Below are 16424 nucleotides of genomic sequence, written 5' to 3'. Positions count from 1 at the left end.
CGTGGGTGCGCTGCTTTCAACCAGACGTCATGTGACTTTCACTTTTTTTTCTGCTCGACCGCTCGTCTATTTTGACGTTCATCTGTCAAAGTGGCCCCACATTTTCAGGATATGGCATTTTGATGCAATTGTTTCAATATATTTTCTATGTGTGTTGTCAAGAAAGAACTAAAATGCTCACGTGAACAAAACAAAGCATTGCGACACTTTGCCGCATATTAAAAGGCAAGTCTTGTTTCTAAAAGTGGTGCAGAAGAAAATGGTGAGGCAGCAAAAGTGGAACCTAACAACCATTATTTTCTGTTCTTGGCTCCCAGGTTGTCCAGCTAAAGAGGCCCCCCACCGAGGCCCCCTGCTGGCTGATAACAAGCGCACACTCTGCACAGGCTTTATGACTGTGTGCACATAACCTCCAGCCCATCCCTGAGTGTGTGTGTGTGTGTGTGTGTGTGTGTGTGTGTGTGTGTGTGTGTGTGTGTGTGTGTGTGTGTGTTTGTGTGTGTGGGGCGCCATGCTGTGGACGGTGCTCCTCGCGCTGCTGCTGCTGCTGCTCCTGCAGACTCAGCTGTGTGTGTGCTTAAGGGGGCTCCGCAGCGGCACCTCCTCCAGGTCGCCTGCCTACCTGTCCTCTTCATCAGCAGCGTCATCATCCTCATCCTTTCACAACGCCACCCTGCAGCGGCTGCCCGGAGCCATTATTATTGGTGTGAGAAAAGGCGGCACCAGAGCGCTGCTGGAGATGCTCAACCTGCACCCAGACGTGGAGGTGGCCAAGGCAGAGGTGAGGAGGCCGTCTGTGTTGTCTGTGCTGCTTCATTTTCAGGCTGGACTATGGACTATTTTGTAATAGACAAAGATTGAAAATCGTGTTTCATGGCTTGGAATTCTTTTTTAGAAATGACAAAATTTTAAACATTGCTACTAGGATTACTTCCTTGAAAGCAACTATTCTGAAAATGTAATTTACACTTCAATGCTGCTGTTTATGACGCTTTCATGTCTTTATAGATTGATTACGATGCTGAAAATGATATATATGATATGATATGATATATATATAATGAATAATAAAACTGAAGAGTTCACTTAGGTCATGTTGGGTGAAAAGCATCGCCCACTCAACACATGTTTAGCTGAGCTGAACCGAGACTTTTTCAACAGCGCTTACTTGTGAACATAAGTTGATTCAAGCTGTTTCGAATCAGCCGCTAATGAATCACAACCCACTCATCCTGAAACGTGAACTGAACAAATGGGCAAAGAGCAGATGCAGCCAAGACGTAAGAGTTGATTGGCTCTAAGGCACAGCTCAACTGAAACCACGGCACTTTCTCCAAAATATACTGGAGCTATTTCACACACACACACACACACACACACACACACACACACACTCACAAAGATTTGTACAGAAAACCTTTGTTCTCTGTTCTAGCTAAAAAACCATCTCAATAATGACAAGTGTGTCAACAAAAGTCTTTTTTTTTTTTTTTGTTTCATCAGGTTCACTATTTCAACGTGGAGGAGCACTACCGGCGAGGCCTGGCCTGGTACCGAGCCCAGATGCCCCTCACCCTCCCAGGTCAGCTGACCGTGGAGAAGACGCCCGGCTACTTTGCGTCCCCTCAGGCGCCAGCTCGCGTCTGGAACATGAACCCGGCCGTCAGGCTCTTGCTCATCGTGAGGGACCCTGCAGAGAGGCTGGTCTCCGACTACACTCAAGTCCTCCACAACCGCCTGAGCCGCAACAAGCCCTACCAGCCGCTGGAGGAGCTGCTGATCCACAAGGGCCACATCAACGCGGGCTACAAGGCGCTGCAGCGCAGCCTGTACCACCAGCACCTGGCCCGCTGGCTAGAGCTCTTCCCCAGGGAGCAGGTCCACGTGGTGGACGGAGACGCCCTCATCCGGGACCCCTTCCCCGAGCTGAGGAAGGCCGAGAGGTTCCTGCTCCTGCCGCCCCGAATCAGCCCCGACAACTTCTACTACAACACCACCAAGGGCTTCTACTGCCTGGTGTCGGCGGGACACGACAGGTGCCTGGACGAGTCCAAAGGCCGGCCGCACGCACCTCTCAGCGCCAATGCCTTCAAGAAGCTCTGCCACTACTTCAGGAAAGCCAACAGGTTGTTCTTCGAGATGGTGGGGAGGTCGTTCTCTTGGTGCTGACCCAGTGCCGGGGCGGGGGACTGCGGAGACAAAAACATGCTTGAATGTCTTTGAAAGGAGGCGGAAGGGAAATTGGTGCTTGTGTATTTTTGTAGGCAGACAAGTGTGAAGAAGCCTTTGTGTCAGTCATCGAGAAGATCCTCTTGTTGACGCTCTGAGCGTGGTGTTCAAGAGGAACAAGTGGGTTTGAGGTGATACAGGTACAGTTGATTCAGCCTGAGCAGACTGCTGCCCTCTGCTGATACGTGTACCATACCCACGCTGGAGACTCATCAGCACCTGGATTTGGTCTTTAATGAAGGTTGTTGTGACTGAAGTTGAACTGGACATTAGGTCTACAGACTCCTTGGTCATTGTTGCACTATTAACCGTGTTGATTCAAGGGATGGTGCACTAAAAACTGGAATTTGTCCCTTTTTTTTTTTACTCGCCGATGCGTAAACGGAGGCGCTGCTGGCGTTTTCTCAACCAGATAATCATCCTTGAGTTCCACAGATGGAAGCACTCCCGCTCCATGTACCTTACAGTGGAACCCAGTGGTCTGTCGTGCACCCAGCTTCTGCCGGTGAAAAAATTCCAAGACTTGAGTGACTTCTGCACACTTGCATGTGGAGTGTAGAGACAGTCACCAGATGTGTAGCAACATTTCATATCCTCATCTGCAGACTTCCATTGTGATTGGCATAGGATGGAATTATTTCCCTCCTCCAGACTCCAGGTTGGTTTTCAGGATTGTGAATAGGTGAGCTTTACTTTTGGCTGAGCTGTCCCTTTAAGATTATTGTTTCTATCTTTTTGTTCGACTTAACATGTTTGTGTTAGTGAAGATGTTTTAGTTGAGTTAATAGTTATTTTTTCAGCACTTCAACATGCTTTGTAAAAAAAAAAAAAATTAAAAAAAGAAGAAAAAAAATATTTTTTAGCTCTTTCTCGACACTTTGAATTCATGTCTTTGTTTTTCAAACCAGGTTTTACTGTAGATGTTACTTCTTTCTTCTTTTTTTTTAAACAGCGACTCAATAAATGTGTTGAATCCATTCGTCCCATTACATGCTATTGACTGTAGCGAACCCTTTGTGGCTGTGCAGTTTTAAAAAGAACATCAGCGATGAAGACATCCAGCGCAAGCGCTGACAGCTCCCCCTGGAGGTTGCAGGCTCTCAGCCTAGATGAAGCTGTTTCCTGTGACGGCTTCTATTACGTCCCAGATCAAAGAACGCCCCGCCCCCCCTCCCTCCTCTTCATGGTGAAGTCGGGGGTCTCGCTTCACGTTCACCGCCACGCCCCAGCAAGTCGTACCTGTTTCATGCTCAACTCCTCTGGGGGATAGAAAGTTTCCTGTGTTAACGTAGCTTAGCTTAGCTCATTTTACCTTAGCATAGTGGCTTAAAGTGGAACGCCATGTGGATAGGGTTGACATTTGACACCCGTCCCGTTTTTCCCAGAATTGTTCTCTTTTTTTTCACCACCTGTCCCGGGAAAAATGAAACCTCTCCCCAGACACAATTTGTCCCGTTTTTCTTTTTGTTTTTTTTTAGGGAAAATGACAAAAACTCATTTGATTTCCGTCTGTGGTCTAGATAGGGTTGCCAACCCTCCCGTAAAATACGCGATTGTCCCAATATTTGGCAACTTAAAAAAAAAAAAAAAAAAAACCTGTCCCGTAATGAACTGATACGGGACGCACTTCACTTTGTCCCGTATATTTCGGGACGCCCCCGCCCAAGAGATGTCCCGGATTTGAAACTCTAGGAGGTGGCAACCCTACATGTGGAACGCTTCATTCGTGTTTGGGAAAGAGCCCACAGAAAGCGTTCGGGTAAGTTATTCAAAGCTCCAAAGTGATTCAAAAAACCTTATTGAGAAAATCAGTCGAATCCCTCACAGCTTGTTTAATTAACCACCAAACCCTTGTGGGGAGTTTGTATGTGTGTGTGTGTGTGTGTGTGTGTGTGTGTGTGTGTGTGTGTGTGTGTGTGTGTGTGTGTGTGTGTGATATTCTCCTCCCACAGTTCAGAGACATGCAGATGGAGCTGATTTGAACGTGTGCTAATGGTTGATGGTTGTTGTTGTTTGTCTCTCTGTGTGGCCCTGTGACGATTGGTAAGACTGAGCGATTGGTAAGCCAACTGAGGTCCAAGGGGGTTTGTGAAAAATTTCAACGATCAAAATATTGCTGTGATACAATATTACAGGGAGGAAAATGAAAATCTGAAAGTTGAAGTATTGCAGAACTGTTAATTTTTCTACAGAAGGATGCAACGATCGCAGCTTGCATTGTGTGAGTGGTAGCAAACCGTCCTGACTATATGTGATTACAGCTGGAAAGTTCTCAGTATGATTTGATTTTTTTTTTTTTTCTTCAATTGTATTTCAACAATGTATAGGCTGGAAGACACCGGCTAAATTATTTCTTCACTCTATTAATCAGACCTCTCATTGGGAAAGGTTGCAATGAAACTAAAAACATCTCTGTGTTCTCAGATGTCTGTGTTGCACGTCAGGCTGTTGCTGTTGGCTGCAGAGGAGAATTGGAGCTGAAGGCTGACCTCCGGCTGTCACCCTCCCACCATCCTCAGGAGGAAACTGCAAAGATAGGGAGAGAAGATGGAAGAATAAACAAACGCTCTTTGAAGATGTGAAGCAGCAGCAGCAGCGTCTTTCATGTGCTCCCGCAGAGGCTCACACGTGTGCGGACAATTCGTCTGCTGATCAGAGAAATCTTTATTCTGTGTGCTGAGGATCGTGGAGCAGGAGAGTTGACTTCAATGTCAGATTTATTTTGGAACAGACTCTGCAGAATCATTCCAATATTAGTTGGACTGCTTTTTGGTGCTTCTTCACGATAGAAAGGCAAGAAGATATCTGCCAACTTTGACAATCACAATGTCTTGCGTGAAGACATATTTTTTGGTAGTTTATCCCAGTATGTTCAAAGACGAGACTCCGCCTCAACCTGGTCCAAAACAATTCAATCATCTATTATTTTTTTTAGTTTAAAGCATAAACAAGAAGATTCATTTCTTTAGCACAATAGTTAGGAGGATGAGAAGGTGGTTTGCTCCATAGCATAAACCTCCAACACTCTCTCTGGACCCAGCTTCCTGCTGTCTCAGGCCCGGTGGACAACTTTGTGCTCTCCCACTTCTCCATATGCCCCAATATATGTACTTTTACCAACTGCTGCCACCTTGTGTCAAAAAATAATAATGACCGCAAAATCTAAATAAAAAAAAAAAACAAGAACATGCCAACACTAAACGAAGCCGCTCTTATAAAAAAGTCAACACCTAAAATAAAGCTGCAGTTTTCCTTTCATGCTGAGGCGTTGACTGGTCGAGTCTGGACGCAGCTGCGTCTTTGAGAAAACTCAATTCCAGTTCAGCTCTTCTCCCTCCCTCATCCCCTGCAGTTTCTTGCAGAAGGCAAAAATGTTTAAGCGAAGGCTGTTGACTTTGTGCTGTTGGATGTACAGTATTTAGCTCTTTATTGAAATGACTATAAACACTGGAAAAAAATGGATGAAATACAGCTATTTCATGACTGACTGACTGACTGAATAGAATTTCTTCCAACTCCAGCGGGCCAGATTAAAAAGCTTAACGGGCCGCAGTTTGCCCACCCCTAGTTTAGACACATGAATCTTGGAAACCCAGTGCTGTGCGCTCATAAATTATTCCACCATCATTGGATATCAGATCATACAGTTCAAAATGAGTCGGTGCTACTGGTTCCTCCATCGTCGTTGTGATGCGTCCACCTACTAGTAGCTCACTCTGCAACACCTTTGCGAGTGGCTCCCTCTACTGGCCAACACCAAAGGGAACTAGAAGTGTATGGATCATTCAGAAGCAGAAAGCTGAAATTTCCACATTGATTTGCTTTGAATAAAACATGTCATTAGAATAAAAAATGCAATTGATTTGACTCAACATTTATTAATCATGGGTGAAAAAAAATTGAAATGAGCCTTAAAACAAAATAGTGGTTTAAAACCAAGCCAAGTTTCATGCAGTGGGTATTTATTCAAAGATAGAAGAAAACTGTATCAATTCCCTGAACACATGACTGTAAAAAATGATGACTTCTGTACGTTAGTGAACTGGACCTTGACAAGTGTGAAAACTGCATTTCAAAAGACTGAAAGTTCACAACTTCCAGACTTCAACTTTTCCATACACCAGTGTAGTAACTATAATTGATATGGATTTGAAAGATGGCTCCAACTTGAGAAAAAAAAAAAAAAAAACCTGCATTATGTGTCACCTGATCAAAGGCTTAGATAACACCAGCACCTGATACAATTTAACTGCCATGAACAAATACAAAACACCGTAGCGGAAAGTTGCAGTAAGCATTTCTTTTTTTCATTTTGACGCAAAAAATTAATGTTTAATACACCACTAACCTTGTGCAGTTTAAAATATTACAGCAAGTCAAAAGGGGGGAAAGCACCATTACGTATTTCGCTGGCAAAAACAGAATTCAAGAAAAAACATGTATTATAGTAAATACTGTAACTTCAAGAAAATAACCACAAACAAGTTTTGCTTTTAATATAAAAAGGTTTTTTAAACAATTTCTTCAGTATAAAACATTACAGAGTTCTAGGCCAATCAAACAAATTCACTGTCACCATTTGTAGTAATCACGAACTCTGCCATCCAACATTCTACAATAGCATACAAAGGATTTTTGACATTAAGGGGAGTTTTACTAGTTATGGGAAAATATTACAAACACAAAGGCTAACAATCACTCCTCTTTTGCTATAATATTAAAAAAAAAAAAAAAAGTGAACTCCTGGTCCAATCTCAGCCCAAACCCCAAATATCTGATCAATGTGACACCTATGCAGTCTTCTGCTGGCCCTTCTTCCCAATAAGGGATTTGTGGATGTGAGGAATGACACCTGGAGGGACAGAACAATGTATGAGAGAAATGCTTTTTTGCAAGAGAACCGATTGCACTTTTAGCTATAATGAGGCTAGAATATGATGCTTTGTCTGTGCGGCTCTAAACTTACCTCCTCCAGCAATTGTTGCCTTGATGAGGGAGTCCAACTCCTCATCACCACGGATGGCCAGCTGCAAGTGGCGGGGGGTGATACGTTTCACCTTCAAGTCTTTGGAGGCATTGCCTGCCAATTCCAGGACCTAGGGAAACAAAAAAAGCATAATCAATAGTGGGCTCGTTTAAAAAAAACCAAAACAACTGACATCCAGTTGTGATGATCATCAACAAAATGTGCAGAAATGAGACTTACTTCAGCAGTGAGGTACTCGAGGATGGCAGCACTGTACACAGCCGCTGTGGCTCCGACACGACCGTGACTGGTTGTACGAGTTTTCAAGTGTCTGTGGATACGACCCACTGGGAACTGCAGGGTGAACGCAAAAAGACAGCCAAAGAGAGTTACAGCAAGCCACAAATATTTGCAATAACGATGATGAAATTGTGCCGGTATTGATGGCCATTTACCTGTAGGCCTGCCCTCTGGGAGCGGGACACTGCTTTAGCCTTGGCCTTGCCACTGTCTTTTCCTGCCTTGCCACCAGCCTGCAACCACAGGAGAGGGAGGCATGAGGTTGCAGTTCAGCAATTAGGGCCGACTATCAACAATGGCTACATTAAATTGTTTGCAGTAGGCACATCCTGCGATAGATAATATCTTTCAACTTGTTTGTGAAAGACGTGCGGAGTCTATGTGAGCAGGTCGCCTTCGGTGGGGAACCACACAGATGCCCGGCTTAACGGAGCCGCTTTCCCGCCAATACACCCTGGTGGCTGTAGAATGGAGGAGGAGGGGACGAGACTAGAACTGGCTGAAGTCCTCCTTCTCAACGGGACATTCTGCAGTAATCCGCTTTATGTCTTAAAGTGATGGACGCATTCGGATTTTTTTTTACAACGAAAAACCGGACTGAAGAGCGGGGCTCTTGCATCTCGACCCGCGGCGAACACAACCAAGAGGCGCCGCTTTGAAACACGATCGGCTCCTGGGGATTCGGTTCAACAGAACCCGTTGAAGAGGGAGTTTTACTCTCCTAGAAAATTCAACTCCAATTGGCAGCACAACCAAGTTAATTATTGTACAAAAACGCCTAGACGAGAGGAGTTGGGAACAACTACCGTTAGCGGTTAGCCAACCGTTAGGCTAATCAAGTAGCCAACTTAGCTTCCCAGCGGTTGCTAATCCACCTTTCGGGGGAGGGTCAGTTACACCAAAACACAATAAAAATATATATATAATGTTGAGGTACTCGCAAAGGTAGTGCGACTCGACAGATGTATCAGGAACAACGGAAGCAAATCGCAAATAAACAGAGCAGGCGTTTTCTCGTTTAAGAAATGAACTAACGTCGGACTTGGCGCACAGCAGTGCTAACGGTTAGCTCCACAGCAGGCTTTTTAACCACACGCATTCCTCTCACATTTCCTCAAATAAATTAAGAAACCAGCGCCACACACTCCATTCACTTTGATTATAGCATTGAAAATCGAATATCTCTTGTAAGACGTTTAACACTGGTTGAAGCCCACGTACCATTTTCCGCCTCGCAGTTTGACTGAAGAACAGAGAAGATAGCAAACAATTTGGCTCCCGAAAGCAGAGAAACAATAAACCCTTTCGGAAATCGTTCGCCTTAGAGCCCTCAAGGGAGCCAGGGCGACCAATCAGATTGCGCGTTGTTACTTCGAATCTCCGTTTCGACCAATCACCGAGCGGCTTGCAGAGTGCATGCCCATCCCCCCACTATAAGAGCGCTGTGCCTGCCTTTTTGCGCACGGACCCAACAAATAGGCGGGACTTAAGTGGAGTGTCCTTCAGGGCCCCACGGCACACGCGCGCGCGCTCTAGCTATAGCAGGCCAAAGTTAGAAGCGAGGCTTCGATTTCATAGCTGTTTTTCCCTTCACGTACGCCACAATTCGGTCTTCTAAGGCAGCTTCGGCGGGTCGCACGGATCAACTCCAACAATGTGCAAATCACTCGTGACACGTTACTGTTGTGCTAGCATATAAATCTGTTTAAAACACGATAAAGACCATATCGACTCGAACGTAATCGAGCGGCTCGACATTTTGCAAGTGACAGATGAGTTGACGAATGAGAAGCCAAGCTCGCTCGTTGATGTTGTAATTGACAGCCGAGGCGGCCAAACAGAGCAGAGTACCGCCAGCGTCCGGTTTCCTCTGAGGCGGACGGGGGGAAGAGGAGGTTTTGGAGGAGGCGGCGGTGGGGGTCAAAGAGACGGGCTGCTGGTGGCGAACATGGCGGATGGGGACAGTGGCAGCGAGCGCGGTGGCAGCAGCGGCGGCGGTGGGGGAGGCGGCGGCGGTGGCGGTGGCGGCGGCTTCCAGCACTACCAGCGGGACTCGGAGACCCAGGAGCTGGCCTCCAAGCGGCTGGACATACAGAACAAGCGCTTCTACCTCGACGTGAAGCAGAATGCTAAAGGCCGGTTCATCAAGATCGCCGAGGTGGGCGCCGGGGGCTCCAAAAGTCGGCTGACCCTCTCGATGTCAGTGGCCGCCGAGTTCCGCGACTACCTGGGGGATTTCATAGAGCACTACGCCCAGCTGGGGCCTAGCACCCCGGAGCAGATCGCCCAGTCCTCCGGCGGGGATGACACCGGGCCTAGACGGGCCTTGAAGAGCGAGTTCCTGGTGCGGGAGAACCGAAAATACTACCTCGATCTGAAGGAGAACCAGCGGGGCCGCTTCCTCCGGATCCGGCAGACCGTCAACCGAGGCCCCGGCTTCGGGGTGGGAGTCGGTGGCATTCCCGGAGCTGGCATGCAGGCCGGCCAGACCATAGCACTGCCGGCCCAGGGCTTGATAGAGTTCCGTGACGCCCTGGCCAAGTTGATAGACGACTACGGCGGAGACGAGGAGGAGCTGGCCGGCGGTGGAGGCGCCGGAGGATACATGGAGCTGCCCGAGTGCACCACCATCATGGTGGACTCCAAGCGCTTCTTCTTCGACGTGGGTTCCAACAAGTACGGAGTTTTCTTACGGGTGAGCGAAGTGAAGCCCAGCTACAGAAACTCTATCACCATCCCGTTCAAGGCTTGGGGCAAGTTCGGCGGAGCGTTCAGCCGCTACGCCGAGCAGATGAAGGAGATCCAGGAGCGACACCGCGACAAGATTTACGAGAGGAGAGCCGGAGACGAGTCGGAGGGGGACGACGTGGACGACGATTGATGGATGGATGGATGGATGGATGGATGGAGACGAGAAGGTGGCTCGAAGTTCTTGTGTTGGGGCTGACAACATGATGCAAAGCCAGGAGATAAACGGAGAGACGGGAGCGACCATTCAGTGCATGACGAACCGAACTTTAAAACGCTAAAAACCGAGAAAAAGTATATTTGACTGAGAAATTACTGTCTATGTAAGAGAATCGTGTTATAAAGTTTAGGTGGATGTTCTAGCTAAATGAAACGAGTGCGGTCAGCACAAGTCATCTCTCACCTGTGAGAGACCCCCCCGCCCCCCCCATACAAAAAATCTCTCTCTATATATACATATAAATATATATGAAAATGTAGCCCAGCAAATTAAGTGTGACAGTGCTGAATCCACAGCCATCTGCAGGCAATCCCACTTCCTGGTTCCTGTCCAACAGTGGCAAGGCTCACCTGGCTCTGACCTCCAGCCTGTGATGATGATGCTGATACTCCACACCAGCAGGTGCGCAGTTGGAAGTGAGACCACAGTGGTTTCACTCTTGGCTACGTGTGTCTCCTTTCCTGTCTACGACGACCTGCCACGGACAAGTGACCCACCAGGAGCCGCGACCTCAGCTATGGAAGTCGGGGGCATCTTTGGCGTTTGGCCCAGTGAGAAGTTTCCCCAGCAAGGGGGCCTGTTACAAGCACATGACTTTTTTTGGGTTCTGAGGACAATCCAGAGGAGTTCAAAAAGACCCTGCCTTCGCTCTTAACCTTCACGTCCCTTCCTGGGCCTCCCCCACCCCAAACTTCCTCAGATGCAAACCTCTTGCTCCGATAGCTGAAAGGCGGGGAGGCCAGCGCGCATCTCAGCCTCCACTGACTCCTCGGCGCGTCGGGTGATTTCCAGCAGCGTCACCTGTGCCTGTGCATCACTCTCTAAAGGGTTTCAGATGCAGCCAGTGGCGGCGGCCCCAGACGTCTGTGGCAACTGATGACGTCTCGAGCGGACGCAGGTCCAAATTGAACCTCCCTGTGAGCTGTTTGTCAGATGGGATGCAGTAAGCTCAGGCCTCCAGCACAGGTCACTGTTTGTCAAGTTTTAAGGCTTAATCTCACTGGGCTTTTGACTTCAGGTCTCAAGGGAAACTAACCCTGGTGACTTACTAAGAGTGCTACATTTGGATCCTTTAACCTTGAACTCAGACCATTAGTGACTGAAACACTTTTCAGTCTGATTGTAAGAAAAATTTGGTGCTTTTGGAAAACAAAGCCTGCAGTAGGGTGCTGTACCTAAAGAGAACATACAAATACCTATACTGGAAAAGAGATTTACTTACTAAAAAGATCAAGTATAGATAGAACTATTTTTCAAAAGAGATATATTGAAATATGTCTTTAAAAATATGAGACATTTATTAGATAATGCTGCCTAAAGTGGCTTATTTAAAACACTAAACTTGGATGCAACTGTCCAGGGTGACATTTCATACCTGTTTTTTTTCCTAACATTTCTGTTATTCCTTAGAGGAAATAAAGAGTACAACAAATTGATAACACAGTATCTAATAGCAATTACTAGGAACAACTCCATCGACGTAGTTTGTCAGCAAACACTCAGCACTCCAGTTCACTTTACTGAGCATCCAGTTGTCCCCTCATTTCAGTGCAGCCCTCCAATCATGTTTCATCATAAACCGGCTTTCCATCAGTTGCCATACGACGCAACCGCAGACACCTGCAATCATCCACATGTTGTCTTTAGTGATCCTTTTAAAAGATATTACCTTTTTTTTGTTGCATGCTTGCTCTCACGCGGAGCTGCCTTGTGTTCTTTTTTTCTTTTGCATATTAAATGTATGATGGTATATAGCCATGTTTGAGAGCGGTTTCAAGTTTTATTTCTCGCAATGAAAAAAAAAAGCAAAGCAAAGGAAAAAAGTTTACTTCTCAGCCGAATAATAATGATGATAATAATAATAAAATAAAAAAAAAAAGCCACAGAGTTCCCGTGCTTAGGGAAACGTCACTGTCATTGTCCCGCTTCCTTTAGTGTGTAAACCTCTCGTTGAATTTTACTTTACCCACTTCAACACAGCAACTGCAGAAATGCCATATGAAAAAAAACCATAGAAACACCTGGGAGCAATATTTTTTTTCTTTTCTATCAATATAAATATAGTATATATAGATACGATATATTACACATGAGATTGAACGACATCCTTCTTTCTGTACTGTGTTACGTGAAATGGCAGCTGTTTCAGTCGTGTGTTCTGCTGTAATATTCTACCAAGTTCCTTTCAACGAGAAATAAAAAAAGATTTTTGCTCAGGAGACGTGTGGTCTCTCTGTTGGCCGAGTCACTGCATGGTTAGGGTTCGCTCACACTCACCTGCGCACAAAGACGCTGCGCTTTCCCTCAAGTTAGTTCATTTTGACCGTTTTTCTCCATCTTTCTCAAGTTCCTGTTGGGTTTTTGATCGAGTGTGACATCAGCACTGCAGTCATGAAAAACAAAAAAAAATTTATAAACTTAAAAAATAATAAATAGGAAAAGTCCTCATAAATAATTCTCTTGTTCTACAGAATAATGATAATAATACAAACTGTAAATAATTCCTGCTGTGTAAGAGGTAATAATAAATTATTTTCTGCTGTGAAGCTACTAACTGCCTTCGAAGGGGAACAGACAAGATTTTGCTCACATATTTTATTTATTTTTTTAATGTGAAAAGTTTTATATTGACTTTAAGAGTTCCTGCAAAAAAAATGAAATGCTTCCAGATGTGTGGCCTGTTATATTTAGATGTTTATTTAGTGAGAGGTATATGTCAGGATTTATCTAAGTTAATTAAGCCAAGTTAGCTTGAAAATAAAGAGGCGGTATTCAGTAGAGAGAGTGATCGTCCTTGGAAGACTTGTTTCCACAGAAAGGTATCTGGTATATCTCATAGGTATCTGCTGTATATTAAAAACAAACAAACAAAAAACAATTCCAGACATTCTCGTGGAATCAGTGAGCATCTTGATTATCCATTTAGTGTCACTGACACCCACCATATTCCACCACCCACGTGCTGTTATAACCACAGAGCAGGACGCGAACTGATGTACAGTATCTGCCGGCCCCACGTTTGCTTGAAACCTAAAAATAAAAATCCAAATCCAGACGGGGTTCAGGTCATCAGGGCACCACACGGAAGGCCTGACGGTGAGAGTTTTATTTTGGAGCGGCTGAAAATCATCCAGCTGTCTGCAGTCTGTCAGCTCCCGGGGTGGAGGCGGGTGTCCATCCCAAAGGTCACCTGGCCAATCAGCAGCAGCAGCGCTTGGATTGGGCCTCTCACCCACATGTTGCTCTTATTTTTGTTTTCAAATTTTGGCTGCGGCAAAAACTATGACTTTGTCCTCTGCTGTTTTTGTAAATCAAATCCCCCGAACATCAGCAGGTGGACGGTGAAGTTTGACTTGACCTGTGCTGTGCCGCCTGTGAGCAGCCAGGCTCGAGGAATGCAGTGTGACGGCGCTATCAGGTGGCACCTCTTGGAGTTGCACTGCACAAACTGACACTGGGCTGCAGTGGACTGAGAACTTTTCTTTGTGGTATGTATTCCACAACACTAAAAACGCAATCCCACTTTCTATCATGTCTAGTCAATAAATTATTGAAATATTCAATTGAATTGTGTCCCGCAAAAATAAATGCCCAACATTTTCTCGAAATATACATAAAAAGACCATTCATCCATTTTCAAGGCTGGCTTCCTCCTGCTCTCAGGGTGGCGCAGGTCTTGTGGAGCCTCTCCCAGCTGTCATAGGGTGAAGGCAGGGTGACACCCCAGACCAGTGGCCACTTTATTAGGGACACATAAATAGAGACACACAACCATTCGCACTCATACGCTTACCTATGGTCAATCTAGAGTTCCCAACTCACGTCACATGCATGTTTTTGCAGTGTGGGAGGAAGCTGGAGAACATGGAGAGAACCCAGCAGACTCAGGGAGAACATGCAAACTCCACACTGAAAGGCCCCAGGAGACCCTGAGAATCGAAGGTGATGGATGGGACGACGCTATGCCACTGCGCCACCATGTCGTCCCATATTAAAATTATTTTAAAAATAGGGAAAACTGCTCGCAAAGCTGCAACCCAATCAAAACAGCTCGGCGACCCCAAAGTCAGTTGCGACCCACTAGTTGAAAAAACACTGATCTAAATGATCAAAATGAAGTTCATAGTTTTGTGAGATGGGAAGATGACTTGTTTTCTGCATTCTGTGTCATTTGCTGCAGTTTAGATTGTTCCTTAAATATTATTCCAGTCTGCACACTTCCTGTTAAAGGGCCTCAGTAGTCTTCCCACTCTGATCGGTCATTTCAGAGAAGTGGGAGGTGCTTTCACGTCAATAATCGTGGAAAACAATTGTCTCATCTTTGGCTGCGGCGGTGCAGCTCTCTTCCAGGAAAAACTGTGAGGAAACAAAAATCCGAGCAGATGCGTGCATTCTTTTGCAATTTCGTCTCTGACTGTATGTTCTTTAAAGTTGCGGGTGGTTAAAAAAGAGGCAAAATATCTGATCACTCCTTCCAAGAGTGATACAACTCAATTCCTTAAACCACACAGCATGTGTGATTTTAGGCCCAGATGCTTGTTCCAGAATGTAAAAGAAAAGAAAAGAGAAGAAAGTAAAAACTAATTTATCAGATGACCTCACAAAAGGTCAAAAGTTTCTTCAAAGTTCAACAAAGTGATTCATGTCCGGTGAACAGTCAACTCATTTCCCAGCTCTGCTTCAGTCCCTGCTGGCTGCTGTTGTTTCTCTAAAAACCTCTTTTTGGAAGGAGACTCACGCTCACTGTCATGGTTTGACGTCATGTTCATGCTTAATTTTCGTTTTCTTCCCTGAAGGCATCACCACTTCTCGCCACCCAGGTCAATCAGCACTAACTCTCTTCACCTGCTCTCCTTGCCAGACTATTTAGCCGCCCTGCTCCCTCTCCTTCCTGCCAGATTGTTCCTCTGCCATGCACGACAGCACGAAACCCCGGACTGACTCACCTGCTACTGACCTTGCCTGTTCTGGTTCTCGCTTCCAGCCTTTCCCCTGGACTTCGACGTTTGAGTGAGTTCAGTGTTTTGACCTGTTTTTCCCAAGAAGAGCATCCCTTTTTTGCCTTTGGCCCCTTTTTGCCTTGTTTGGAGCAGTCTTTTCTTTTGGCCCCTTCCCCCCCCCCCCACTTTTCGACTGACCAGTTGCCTTCCCTCAAAAAATAAAGTTGTGCCTTTTTTTTTTTAACCTTCAGACCTTGTCTGTGTGGTGCATTTGGGTCCAGAATAGACACCCCCCGTTTCACTCACATTAGAAAAACAAGTCTCCATATTTGGTCAGTTTGATAATCAGGTCCACTTGTGACCAAAGACACACACGCACACTAAAAACAGCCCATTGAGAAATGCTCAAGCTGTCATTTTTCACACTTGGTGGGTCAGTTGGCTAGCCAGTGATGCAAAAAGACATGTTATGATAATGGAGTCCCTTTAACTTGAACAGGTGGAGAGGATAAACGGCAAGAGAAGAAGGGCCTTCAGGTGCTGCCAAATGACAAACATTTGTCTGCCAGGGTTCAGAAAGTTCAAGACTACATTGGCCATTGTGATGCATATTTAGAGCGACATGTTGATTAGATTTCATAAATTTAGAGTGACATTTTAGAAATAGATGGATAGATAAATAGATCTCCAAGAGAAAATTGTGTTTAGAGCAGCTTCATGAGGGAACTGGTCTAATAAAAGGCATGCAATGTTTTAACTAACAAACTAATCAAATAAATTTGAATAAAACACTCATTATTTACTTCCCAAAGCCATAGGGAGCCGCATCAGAGCGATGAAAGAGCCGCATGGCGGCCCTGCAGCCGCGGTTTGATCACCACTGCTGTGTCCAGTGTTGAAAACCCCCAACAGAGGGCAGCACCTGACAACCACCAGGACGCAAACAATTCCCAGAAGCTACTGGCAGTTGCATTATAATAAGTGTTAGAAGACAGTTGAGTGAAGGTTGGGGGGGGTGACT

At 45.7% G+C, this 16424-nt stretch overlaps 3 protein-coding genes across 3 annotated transcripts; 2 read left to right on the top strand and 1 right to left on the bottom strand.

Moving 5' to 3' along the window:
• The first annotated feature begins 217 nt into the window (after window positions 1-217).
• hs3st1l2 (heparan sulfate (glucosamine) 3-O-sulfotransferase 1-like 2) lies at window positions 218-3522 on the top strand. The gene is made up of 2 exons (XM_076047176.1): window positions 218-781; window positions 1504-3522. Exons 1-2 carry the CDS (start codon window positions 512-514, stop codon window positions 2167-2169), a joined length of 936 nt encoding a protein of 311 aa, XP_075903291.1. The 5' UTR covers window positions 218-511; the 3' UTR covers window positions 2170-3522.
• A 2565-nt stretch (window positions 3523-6087) lies between these two features.
• Window positions 6088-8870, bottom strand: h2az2a (H2A.Z variant histone 2a). The gene is made up of 5 exons (XM_076047281.1): window positions 8717-8870; window positions 7651-7728; window positions 7436-7549; window positions 7196-7325; window positions 6088-7081 (listed from the first exon to the last, which is right to left on the bottom strand). The coding sequence occupies exons 1-5, from the start codon at window positions 8717-8719 to the stop codon at window positions 7020-7022; spliced, it is 387 nt and encodes a 128-aa protein (XP_075903396.1). The 5' UTR covers window positions 8720-8870; the 3' UTR covers window positions 6088-7019.
• A 540-nt stretch (window positions 8871-9410) lies between these two features.
• Window positions 9411-12682, top strand: purba (purine-rich element binding protein Ba). Its single transcript, XM_076047280.1, has 2 exons — window positions 9411-10413; window positions 10760-12682. The coding sequence occupies exon 1, from the start codon at window positions 9444-9446 to the stop codon at window positions 10374-10376; it is 933 nt and encodes a 310-aa protein (XP_075903395.1). The 5' UTR covers window positions 9411-9443; the 3' UTR covers window positions 10377-10413; window positions 10760-12682.
• The last annotated feature ends 3742 nt before the right edge of the window (window positions 12683-16424 follow it).

This window comes from Nelusetta ayraudi, unplaced genomic scaffold, assembly GCF_046127955.1.
Source record: "Nelusetta ayraudi isolate G7.1 ecotype Tasmania unplaced genomic scaffold, CSIRO-AGI_Nayr_v1 ptg000092l, whole genome shotgun sequence".
NCBI classification, from domain to species: Eukaryota; Metazoa; Chordata; class Actinopteri; order Tetraodontiformes; family Monacanthidae; genus Nelusetta; species Nelusetta ayraudi.
The sequence above is the reverse complement of the archived record's forward strand: the minus strand, read 5'-3'. Positions and strand labels throughout refer to the sequence as shown.